This window comes from Alligator mississippiensis, chromosome 16, assembly GCF_030867095.1.
Source record: "Alligator mississippiensis isolate rAllMis1 chromosome 16, rAllMis1, whole genome shotgun sequence".
NCBI classification, from domain to species: Eukaryota; Metazoa; Chordata; order Crocodylia; family Alligatoridae; genus Alligator; species Alligator mississippiensis.
In genome coordinates, this window is record NC_081839.1 from 7833878 (window position 1) to 7846126 (window position 12249).

At 48.2% G+C, this 12249-nt stretch overlaps 1 protein-coding gene across 3 annotated transcripts in view; it reads left to right on the forward strand.

Annotated features, from left to right (window-relative positions):
• REXO1 (RNA exonuclease 1 homolog) overlaps positions 1-7876 on the forward strand; it is a 54198-nt gene extending 46322 nt beyond the window's left edge. For 2 of the 3 annotated variants that reach the window (XM_019489939.2, XM_014599843.3), the window contains exons 14-16: positions 239-377; positions 3326-3446; positions 4161-7876. In XM_019489939.2, the coding sequence (XP_019345484.1) occupies positions 239-377; positions 3326-3446; positions 4161-4249 (349 nt within the window). In that variant the 3' untranslated portion in view covers positions 4250-7876. Of the gene's footprint in view, positions 1-238; positions 378-3325; positions 3447-4160 lie in introns of those variants that run through there. The other variant, XM_019489940.2, reaches the window with a different exon arrangement.
• Positions 7877-12249: the final 4373 nt, after the last annotated feature.

The window sequence follows — 12249 nt, forward strand, 5'->3', positions numbered from 1 at the left end:
CAGTCCTACTAAAATATTCCAGCCAATAGAAGCATTAATAGGTGGAGACATAACATGGTGTGCGAGCCGCCTTTTGATGCTCTAAATACGAATGATTGGGTTTGCCTGCTAATAGCTTTGTCTTCAGTGTGACCTCTGATGCTATAAAGCGTTCCTTGCCCTAAGTGCTATGGAGTGTCTATTAAGTGGAAGGCTTTTCTCTCTACTGAAGAAAATGCCCTTTTTTTTTGCATGGCAGGTTTTCAGGTGTGACGGAAGAGGACCTGGCAAACACAAGCATTACTCTTCGGGATGTCCAGGCTGTTCTACTGAACATGTTCAGTGCAGACACTATTTTGATAGGGCACAGCTTGGAAAGTGACTTATTTGCACTAAAGGTAACAAACCCTTTCCGTCCCACCCTTTCCTTTAATCTGAATTTACAACTTCATCTGATTTTCTTTCCTACCACTATATGCCTAATCTGTCTTTTTTTTTTTTTAAATAAATGTGGAGATGGGTTGGAATTTTTTTCTTTGAGGGAAAAGATTGCACTGGATCCTTGTCTGAACTAGCTGGAGGTTGATGAATGGCTCAGCAGGTACAAGAGGGATAGGAGCAGCTTCTCATATGACTCCTGACTTGTAACAAATGATATCTTTTAATTCCCCACCAAATGGATTTGTCTTGAGGTTGATTTATCGTGAGGCAATTTTGGAGTGTAGTCTAATGAGTTGGAATACAAAGCCAAATGATTGTTGGTATTCTCCAAAAGTCATTTGCCACTAAGTCCCTCCTGTCAAGTGTAATTTGGAAGCTGTCACCGTTGTAAAGAAAAAACCTGCCATTGCCTTTGGCACTGAATGGTGTCTTCGGTGTACTCAGCAGAGAAAACGGATTGTGGGAACCATGTAAGAGGACCATCATCTTACCTATAGAGAGGTCTGCAATGTAACCACGCTGGAGGTCATCTGGGTCTGTCCCTTTAAACCAAGAATGAATTTTTTGACCAAAAATGGGTGTATGGCTGGAGAAGACTAGAAGTTAAGGTTCTGGGGCTCTGTCTCCAGGTTTCTGTTGATTTGCTGTGTAACTTTAAGCAAGTCATTTTAATCTACTTATCCTAGGTGCTTTATCTGATCCTTTATCTGACCTGAAGAAGGGCACTTGATGCTAGAAAACTTGCCCAACAACTTTTACCAGCTATACAGTTAGTCCAGTAAAAGATATCACAAAACGTCCTTGCCTTCTCTGGCCCTCATTATCCTAGTGTCTTGATGCCTCAGCGTCTTTAATGTATTTTGCCTTGCACACCCCCTGTTATCTCTATTGTATAAATGGGAGACAGAGAGAGACTGGCTTGTCCAAGGACACAGAGGAAGTCTGGCAGGGCAGCAGTTGAACTTCGGTCCAACCTGCAGTTCAGTTCCATTCTTCACACTTTCTTTATCTATGTTACTTTATTTGATAAAGAGGTAACCAGAGGGGTGCTGGGAATCATTAGCATGTTAATATCTGCAAAATGCTTTGCCTTCCTATAGCAGCCTCCATTCCAGGATCTCAAGGAATTAATAATCATAATAAAAAAATTATTTACTGTTTCGTCAGCACATTATGGCTGTGCTGGCCCCTTAAAGTCATTATTTTCTTTTAGCATCACAGAAGCTGCCAAGAGAACTAACCCAAAAGCAATATAGCAGAGCATTATGGTCAGCACAGACAGTGTAAAGTCATAATCTCTGAAGGCTGTAGCAGTAAAGACGACATCGTGCTAATGGCTATGGCAAGCTTCAAATAGCAGTAGCATTTGAGTCTTATATTTAAAGCTATATTATCCTGTTTCTTCAGTCTCCCTGATCTACATCAGTAATTATTGTTCTTCTTGGGCTGATGCCAGGCGAGTCTGCACTGGAGAGGAGATTATCTATAATGCTTGGCAGTTTTACACTTCAAAGAGCGCAGCAGGTTGTTTCGATTAAGCTGCAGCTGTTCTATAGCATTTACATAGCTCAGCTAGGAAACTATTAACAAGTTAGTTGCAAGTTGTCATGCAACATTAGCTGGTACCTAGGAGAAGTAGGGGACAGATGGGAGGCTGACAAGTCAGAAGTCCTGCCTGAGTCATCCTGTGTCATGGGACTGCCCCTATGGCCAGTTGCACAAATTAACCTCCATCTCAGGGCTGTCAAGTGCATAGCAAATGTAAGCCCGTACTGTTCTAAATGCACTTGGGCCAGAGCATGACAGATCATGCTGGACTGAACCTCTTGACTATCTACTCATTATCCTGTCTCCAGCAGTGCCTAGTACTGGAGGGTGAATCCCTTGCTACCATTCTGTGCCTAACAAATGAACATTATTGCATGCGACTAGGAGGCAACTCTCACCTTCATGTTGATTTGTTTGCAACCTGAAGCATAAGATCTATTTACCCTGTTTCATCCAACATTAACTACAGACGATCGTTGTCTTCGGTCAGGCTGGAGCTGTCGCAGAAATCAGAAATTTGGGAAAAGTCCAGGACTCCTGTGATGCCACCGGCCATTCAGTCAGAGAGGGGAATGCATAAGACCTTGAGAAATATAGTTTAGTAAGGGATGTTGGCCTATAGGGAAAGATGGGGACATCAGTTCTCCAAATTGCAGTTTCCATGAGGCAGCGTACTACAATAGTGATTTGTACTTAGGAAGGTAATTGTTGAACTGTTGTAAGGATCCTTGATCTTTCCTCTAATCTTCCTTTTCTCAGGGCCCATCTACTGTTTGTAGCCTAGTGATCACTAAAAATGACTAGACCAAAATCATTGCCTTAGATTTGGAAAAAAAAAACCCTCTTTCCACCCATGTTCTCTCTGCGAATGGGTACGGCCATTCATTTTAGTTTGAAGTGCCAGTGATTCTCTTTCAAAGAGCCAGTGACATCTTAGAAACCAATGTCTCTGTATATCAAAGAGACAAAATCTGTTTTCATGGAGTTGTGGCATGCCACGGGTTAAATACTCTTGCATTTCATGTCAGATCATTACCATGGTGGGCCCAGCTCTAAGTGGACTAGCCCGTCTGTTCTTATGGTAGAGTTTTGCTGTCTGAAGGGAAATTGGATTTAAGCAGCTTTGAATTTTTGCAGCGATGTATGCATTTTTCTTTGGGCAGGTGTGTTGCAAAGCACAGAACCGGGAGCAGGTGTGTGTGTACTGGGAAGGGGTAACCTCCTGTAAAACTGGCTTGGTGGGAGCTTTGTGGTGATGTCACTTAAGGAGCTGAAGGCTGAGCAAAGTGCTGCTTTAATCCTTGTTCATGGCACTTAGAGGAGAGCAAACAACCGCATATTTTTTCCCTCTCTCCAGTTTATCCATTGCACAGTGGTGGATACATCGGTCGTCTTTCCCCACCGACTGGGCATGCCTTACAAACGAGCGCTTCGGACGCTGATGGCAGACTACCTCAAGCGCATCATCCAGGACAATGGTGAGACTGCAGGGAGTGGGGGGATGTGATAGCCTTGATTTCCTGGCTAATTCCACCTAGGTGCCAGGTCTCTCTGTTCCTGCCTATCCCTCTGCCCTTCTGCTCCACCCATGCTTCCTTTTACCTGATATTTGACAGTAGTATCTGCATTTGGGCCTCTGTTTTGGTAACTACTGTACAAACTCATAGTTGAAGTCCCTGCTTACAGACATTTCCAAAGGCTTCAGGCTAGTGATAACTATTGAGAGGTATAGCAAACAGGCATTGCTGCTGACCTGGGGAGTTTGGCTGACACTCCATTCTGTTAGAGGTGGGTCCCTGCTGGTCTGTCTGAGAGCAGAAATTCCCAGGACCAGCACCATCCCTGTGCTGTGTTTGTGCCTTCCCTGGGAGACAGCCCCTGAGGCCTATGTGTGAAACTTGGTGCCCGGCATAGCAGGCTGCAGGGATCTGCTTGACTTAGTGCAGAAGAACTGGCACTCCACAGCTTTGTTTCTCTGCAACATCCTTGATACCACAGCCTGTGTGGGGATGATTTGTAATGATGCTTGTGGGGTAACAGCGGGGAATTCTGAGTCCGCAAACTCACAATTCCCCTTTCTACTGTCCAGTATAAACTGAACTACTTGCACGTACTCCAGAGTCTGTGCGTTGGGGCATAGGCTAGGGAGCCTCTCCCTTCTGTGTCCTGAAGCATTTGTTTTTCATTCCCAGTGGAAGGGCACGACTCCAGTGAGGATGCCAGAGCTTGCATGGAGCTGATGATCTGGAAGATCAAAGAAGATGCGAAAGTGAAGCGATGACTCGTGCTCTTTCTCCTGTTCCTCCTTCACCTCTTTGAAGCAGTGCAATAAATGCTCAGAGTAACACTGTTCACCTGTACCCAGCAGCATGCATATCCCAGATTCCCCTGTGCACTTGTAGGTATCTATGAAACTTAGAGACTGCTGCTGGCACAGTGGAAGGGCATGGGGGCACTGCTTGCAGGGTTCACATGTCCAGGTAGTGGCTCTTTGATCCTCTCGGCTTCACCAGAGGGATGTTCTGTGAGGCAGTAGTTGCCTTGTGGGCACAGCAAGGCAGCTTTGAGTAGTATAACTAGAAAGCCTCCTTATTCCGTAGGAGAAGCTTTTAGAGGCCCATTGGATACAGCTGACAGTACCTTTCTGTGATGTGTAGATCACTTTTTCTTGTTTCTAACTTATTTGGAGAGTTGCACAGCTTTTGCCTCCAAGTATTGAGGCAATCAGTAGCTGGAGGATGGGGAAACAGACCAAGGGAGGCTGTGAAACAGGTGATGCTATGTGATCTGTGGAGAAGGTGGTGAATGGAGAATCGGGTCAGCCAGAGGGGGGCTAGAGCAAAGACCCACTGCAAAGGAGAACGCCAGCGTGAGAGGAGACGCTGTCTCTGAAAGGCAGTGAAGTAGAACAGCTTGGCTCGGAGGAGGGAAGGGGGTTGGCTTTCCTTGAATGGCGGTAGCCCCACAGATCGTCCTAACAAATGCAGGTCTCAGTGTGGATCTCAGATGGATGACCAGCAAACTGGAAGGTGTAAAAGCCACAAGTGTCCACACTCCCCAGACAGCAAGGGGAGTCCATGGCTGCTGGCTCTTACACAACCCATTTTTGTGATCAGCAGGAGGTGGATAGGATAGCAAGGAAAGGTCTGAGGCCATAGTATAGTGTATGGCTGTCAAGGCAGGAGGCACTTGTTGAGGTGGGGTGCACTGTTAGGGGGCAGTTTGTATTCTGTCATTGATGCCTTTGTGATATCTGGCAAACACCCCTTCTTTTACATCCTCTGGGTGCCGTGGTATGACGGTGTCAATTGACCCCCTCTGCTCACCCCGCCCCCTCCACAACGGTTTGCCAGAGTCTTGGTCATGCTTGTGCGTCAGGAGTGAGGCTCGGGGGCTCAAAGGAAGAGCTGGATGCTGCTAGGATTGCTTGTTACTGAATATGCAAACATCAGGGGCTCCCTGCAGACAGATCTCTTCTGCGGGCGGTTTGTGCTGACTTTAGCAAGGTTAAAGCAATAGGTGAAAATAATGTTTTTATTAAAACTGGTTTACACAAATTGGGTTTTTAAATACCCACAGTTGTATCTCTTCTCTATCTGTCCCCCTTTGCATAAACATGTTTCTGTGATGTCTCGGTATATATATTATGCAGTTATGAATGATGATGCTAAGGCGGCAGTTTGGGTAATAGAGGCTGTGGTGCTCCGACTTTTTTTGTGTAGCATGTTGACGATGCTCCTTTTTAGTTTTGTTTGTATTGGGGATCAACCAAGCCTGGGAGAAAGTCCTTGTCTCAACGCCAAATCTTTTTTGCTCCTAGCTGAGGTCGGAGCAGCAACAGAACCCAGATGTCATTGGGTTTTGGGAGGGCAGAAGATAGCCTTAATAATAGCATCCCCTTGACTGGTGAAATGACACCAAACAGAATGGGAAGCTGCTTATCCTACATGTGTTTGGTTTGTTCCAGGCCTCTCCACTCCAGTGGGTGTACTGTAGGGTGAGGAACCCCTATGTACATGCCCAGGGCTTTTCCTCCAGTGCTGACCAATTTGAGCCTTAACCTATGGTCCCAGCGAAGGTGGAGCAGCTCCGTGGTCAGGTGACAGCGTGGTACCATGCATTACAGCAATGCATCCTGCTGAACTGCTCCCCTTCCTAAACCACAGGGTGGCAGATGTGAAGGATGAGCTGTGTACCACCGCAGAGGGGGAAAGACGCTTCTGCCCCTGGAAAGTATATCACTACTTTGAATTCAGTAAATGCCTGTTCGTGGATTACTGCCTCCCGACAGACCTGGTGACCCTGCAGCTTCCCCAAACTGCCAGCCATCTTGCATCTACTGTATCCCTCCTCTCTGCTCCCTCCAACTGGGAAAGTGTCAGAGTGAAGCTGGTTCTCAGTTTGCATTGTTGCCCCTAGAAAGTGGCCCTCATTTCTTTTGAGTGCTAGGCACCAGACTCACTCCCTGCCTGACGGCACAGTTAGCAGCACTAGTGTGCCCCATTGCTAATATACTGTGCCCCAGCAAACTACACTTTCTTTGCCAAGTACTTTGAGTTGCTGAATTTTGTTCTTACTGGGTTTTGTTGGGCATGGATGTGAATGGGTCAGCAGATGACCTCTGATCCTTTTCCCCCCACTCCTTGCTGATACCACACCTGAGACACTGGGCAGTAACTTGCTTTTAGCAATGCTGATCTTGTGCTCTCAGCTGCTTGGTTGGTGGGGGAGACAATTTGGCATTTCCTAATGAAGAACATAGTTCTTTGCTCCTCCTCCCCTCCCCACAGCAAATGCAGTAATTTAAGCTTCCAGTTTAGCCTGTATTTATTGCTGCTGAGCATTCCCTTGTCAAAGGTTAGCACAGGATGTTACAAGGCTTGGTCTAATTCCAGGGAGAAGCTGGCAACCCAGCTGTAGACAGGAGCATATTGCTCTAAAGCCAGAGAAAGGGGAGGCAAGCCTACAGCCCCCCTGGAACTGAAACAAGCTGCACTAAGCTCAGAAGTGAGGCTGGGAAGCAGTGTTTGGTTTCAAAGCTGGCTCTTGCCTTCAGGATTTTCTTTACCATTTCACTTTCCCTTCAGGTTGTTAATGAAAAACCACATCTCTGTTTTTTTCACCTCCCCCTTCCCCAGGGAGGATGACACCCCTGTTTTTTCCAGTGCAGAAAGGGGTTTAGGACACACATGTTGCATGATTTCTCATCCAGCCCCCCAAGCTGGGCGAGTAAGATAAGGCTCACACAGCCCATGAGAGGGCACAGGTCCAGCTTCCCAGGTGTCCGCATGTCCCTCCAGAGGGCTAGAGGACTGATTACTCTGCCCTCTTCCCCTTAGGAAGGATGGCTTCAACCAGGTTTCTGCCAGTGGAAATGGATGAATAGCTTCCACTTTCCCCACCTTTTTCTGTGGCCTGTCATGGGGTAAATCAAGTCCTTGAATGTCTAAAATGCAGTTGCTTGGCTGTGTTGGCAGGAGGGTGTCATATACCTCTCATCTAGGTATTAGCGAAAGGGAGATATGCACATTTCACCTGACTTCATACATCTTGTTGAAGCCCACTGTAAATCCCTTTCCTGTAGCAGCCACCAGGTGCCCGCCATCGACAAACTGCTTCAGTTCAAGCCTTTTGTAGGACAAATGCATTGTAACTTGCACCATCCCCACCCCATCCCGTGTGCTCGCTCCCACCCCTTCCCAGAAGGCAGCGCCGTGGCCTGTGGATGCCTGTGCAGCTGAACTGGTTGGCACAGCAGTTCCCCCAGTCAGCAGTGCACTCTGGAACGTATTGGACGCTGTAACACTGTAAAAGCAAAGGTATAAAGTGACTAGATTTTGGGGTTGTCTGTAAGTATTGTAACCTGTTCCTTTTTGTAATAATTTTTAATAAAAAGGTGTTGACTAGACATGCATGCGGACAGCTCCTGTTTGATCCGTGTGTCTGCTGTGGTGCTGGGAGGGAGACTCTGCTCCTGCAACTGGGCTCTTCCCTGGCTGTTGAAACGCTGTTGGTGACCTGCCCGGAAGGTGATAAGCAGCACAGCGTGTCTCTCTTCTCTCAGCTTTTTCTTTTCTCCTTTCTGGAGCTGACATCATGTGTGTGGTGTGTGATGACATTATGACATCTCATTCTTCATCGTGGTAAAGCACTTTGCAAGTGATATCCAGTCAGGTCCACTGCAGAGCTCTAGATGGAGAGCATGGGCGAGTGCTGCTGTGATGCTCAAGCCAAGGGGAACACACAGCTCAGTACATCCATAATATGACAAGGTTTCTCCAGAAACCCGTGTCTTCTGGGAGCACCTGGGGCCATGAGATTCCACCTTCCACCAGAACCCGCAGGAATTTCCTCTTGCAACCACTGCTCTGAATGAGTCAGCCTCCTGCCCTCTCACTGTCCAGAGCACTGCCTCCCAGCCCCACTTTCTTTTCCCAGATCAGGAGCTAAACTCAGGGATCCTGCCTCACTGCTTTGCTCTAAGCCAGTGGTTCTCAACATTTTTTAGACTCAAGGCAGCTCACAGAAAATGCCAGTTCTTAATTTTTGCTTAACTTTTGTCTACAGAAAAATGGTGAGCGATTCTTTCCTGTTGCAAACTCAGAAAGACCACAGCAGGTCAGCATGGTTTTAACACTATGGATTTCTATGTGAAATCTCTGGGTTTATCTTGAGAATCATGTTTGCATACCCAATGGTGCTAACATTGCATGGCACGCTGCAGCACCTTTGAAAGGATTTCAAGGCACCCTGAGGGTGCTACCGCTCCCTGGTTCAGAATCACTGCTCTAAGCAATTGGCCGCACTTTCACGATCCAGAGAACAGAACCCAGGAGTCCTGACTCCTAGCTGTCTGCTTTGAACCACTGGACCAAACCACTTGAGCTACATCCCAGGAGATCCTAACTTCCAGATCCCCTGTACAAGCTGCTAGACTTTGTTCCGTCTAGGCTGGGAACAATCCCAGGCGCTGGACCCGGTCCTCTGAGAGTGCCAATCAATCTCTCAAATGGGGGGACATTAAGGTGCCAGTGGAAGGAGCTGACTCGGCACTGGGGGAAGGCGAAGGTAAAGAGTTCAAATTAAAAATAATAGGGCATTAATGACCTCACCGGCAATGCATTTTATTTAGTGCCTTAGTTATGGCTTGGCAATGTCATTGGTTATTTAGGTGCCATAAAAGTTGTGCTCACCTGTGATCTCAGCTGTCCCCATCTGTCTTGGTGGCTCAGCTGTTCTAACCCTCTTCATGGATTTCCAAGACATGAGATGATTTAATCTTGCATGAAACTCCTGCTGTGAAACCTGGGGCCGATGCTCCATGCGCAGATCACCCCTTTCTACTGCCTCTCCAGCAGCCCAGCTGTCTGAAAGGAAGTTCCCCTGGTGAGAACACATGCCATTGAAGTGGAAACACCATCGGTCAGGTGAGCGAGGGTCAGTCAGCATTAGAGGTGACCTAACTTGAGGCTGGGACCTTTTGGGCTCCAATTGTGCCATGCAAATTGGGCAAATGCAGTAGGGTGCCTTTGTGTGGCTCACCTGCCCATGGGAGAGCAGGCTGTGACTGTGATTGAAATTGCTGTTTTAATGCAAGTCACAGGAATTTGGTACTTTACATCAGTGGAGCTCTAGTTTTCAGAGTAGTGGACTGGTACTTGCTGCACTGCAGGCCACCACTTCCGTCCGATAGGGGCCTGGGGGTAGGAGAGAGTGGAGAAAGGTGACTGCCATTGTCAGGGAGGGAAGGGAGACAAATTTATCTCTAGGCTCTGCAGGGGATCTGCCTGGGAAAGGGATGGGGAAAAGATGGATCCAGTCACTTCAGGGGCTGGATCTGGCCTGTGGACTGCAGGTTGAGCACCACTGCTTCAGATGCTGGAGGTCCCTGGTGGGTCATCAGCATAAATTGAACTTCCAAGCCAGGTTTCCACGGCTAGAGCAATGGCACTATTTTATGGTGAGCTTTAACAGCTGCTGATCTTCCTATGGGTGGGAAATGTGGGTCTCTCTTTTTCCTTGAAGATGCTGAATCAAGGAGGACTGGTCTGTCCCCAAGTAGCAATAAATCTAAACCCAAGGAACTAGGAGAGATTTGTATTCAAGCTGTTTAAGCCCCTATGTCATCTTGTTTGCTTGTTTTCTCTCACTCAAATGTCTGAGTAGCATTTGGGAGCAGGGTGCTCTTTGTTAAGCACCAGCAACCGTTTCTATTACTGGTAGTTTTGGAGGCTGAGAATGTCGCCTTTATGTACATTGCTGTGTGCAATGAAGCTTGCTATTCCTATGGTCAAGAAGCATGCAAGATTAAGCATGCTCATGCTTCTGTTTCCTGTAAAGCAGCAAAAAGAATACCCAGCTTCTTTACAGCAGTTTCCATCAGTAGATCTGAAAGCATTTGAGGAGAAGTCAGTATTGTTATGCCCACTTTGCAGATGAAAAAACTGAGGCACAGAGGCAAAGTGACTTGGCGAAGATTGCCCAGCAGAGCCAGGGTTAGAAACACCCTGTTTAGTAGTCCGTCCACAAGCCATGAATCTGCTTTTCCTTGGGTCACCCTTTTTGTTTGCAAACCATCTTTTTTTCTTGTACCGTAGCAGCCGCTGGAGATTCCCACCAAGAAGAGATCTTCCTTGTGCCAGGGGCAGGACGTATATAATAACGGATGCCAACTTAAGTAGACCTAGGTGAGGTTACAAATGAGTCATCAAACTGGCCCATGGTCATGACAAGGGGCTTTGAGGCAAAACTCCTGTAATCCCAGCCTAGCACTTGAATTATTTGCCCACCGTTCCTTGCTTTAAAGTCCCTCTTGAGCACTGGGGGCCCAACAGAGCAAAAATGCAGCCAAGGGGCTTGGTGAGGGAGTCACTTGCCTCTAGCCCACCCATAGCTGGGACGGGCCCAGGAGACTCAACCAAACCCAGGCAGTGTAATGCCGCTGGCCCTGGGCGCCCCTGCCAGTTGATTATGGCATCAGGGCTCCCTCTGGGGTCAAAGGTGCTGGAGCCGATTGATCTGGCTGATTGGGAAGCTCCTGCATTAACAATCCGCCTTTGTTCTGTCGTGCTGGTGCTCTGCGGGGTGTCCTGGCCCGGTCCCAAAGCCCTTCATTGTGCTGAGTATCGATCAGGGGGGCTGAGCCTGACTTAACGCTCGCCTTCAGTTAATTTCCCAGTGTAAGCTCTTTACTGGCGAATTTGTGCCACTGGGATCCCCATGTCCTCGTGGTTGTCACGGAGGCAACAACCCGCTGGGTCATTGACAGGCCTGTCAAGACTTGTTTCTGTGTTGAGGAGTGTGAGGGATGGGGGGATGGAGTGTGATCGAAGGTAGCCACGTCCCTTACTTGGAGGCAGCCAGCTCTGGGGTGGGCGTTCTCCCATGGCCCCGTCGCAACGGGTTCTCTGCAGGCCTTTCTTTTACTTGATTTGTGAAGTGCAGCTTAAAAGGGAATTGGTATTTTATTAGTCAGGCTAGGGAGAGAGTTATGAAGGCACAAATGGGAGGTGGGGCCCAATTCCTGCTGACTTCTGTGGTGTCCGACTGTTGCTTTGGTTGTCTCAGCCATGGGCCTTTGCTGGGCAGCAATGGGCAGCACAGTGATGCCTGCCTGCCACGTGATCCAGCAGTGTCGTCCCCTGAGAACAGGCTGGTCCGTTCTCCCATTTGGCCTTTCCGTCCTCCCCGCAGCGCTGGCCTCGGCAGCACTGCTCTCACGGGAGCGGGTCTTGCTTTGAAAACGCGCAGGCTGGATGCTGCCCAGGTGGCTGGATCGAAGAGACAAGGGGCGGCTTATCCTGTCCTCAAAGGGGTTTCTCGGTGCCTGATTAGCTCAAAAATTAATTTGAAGACCAAGACTGTTTGCCTCTGACCCGGTTGGCACAGCCATGCCAGCATTCATCCAGCAGCCCTTTTGACCCATCTTGGGTGGGTCGTGGAGGCGGCTGATGAGTCTGCTCATCCCTTTGAGTGAACCAGGCTGGGGTTTTTGCCGAAGCCGTTGTGGCTCGTGGTTTGCAGCGCAGAGGCCCCAGGCTCTGTCCTGGCGGTGACCGGAGCTGGGTCACTTGAGCAAACAGCATTGATGTAAAAAGTGCTTGTTTATAAAAACCAGGCCTGTTGGTTCAATAGTGTAGCAAGACTCCATCAGGGATTAAGCCATTGACGGGCAATGAGAGCATCTTCCCATGTGTGCTTTAGCGGGGTAGAAATATTAGCACCCTTGTGGCTCACAGCCCAAGCAGGCCACGATGGACTGGAGGGACTGAGAAACATCCC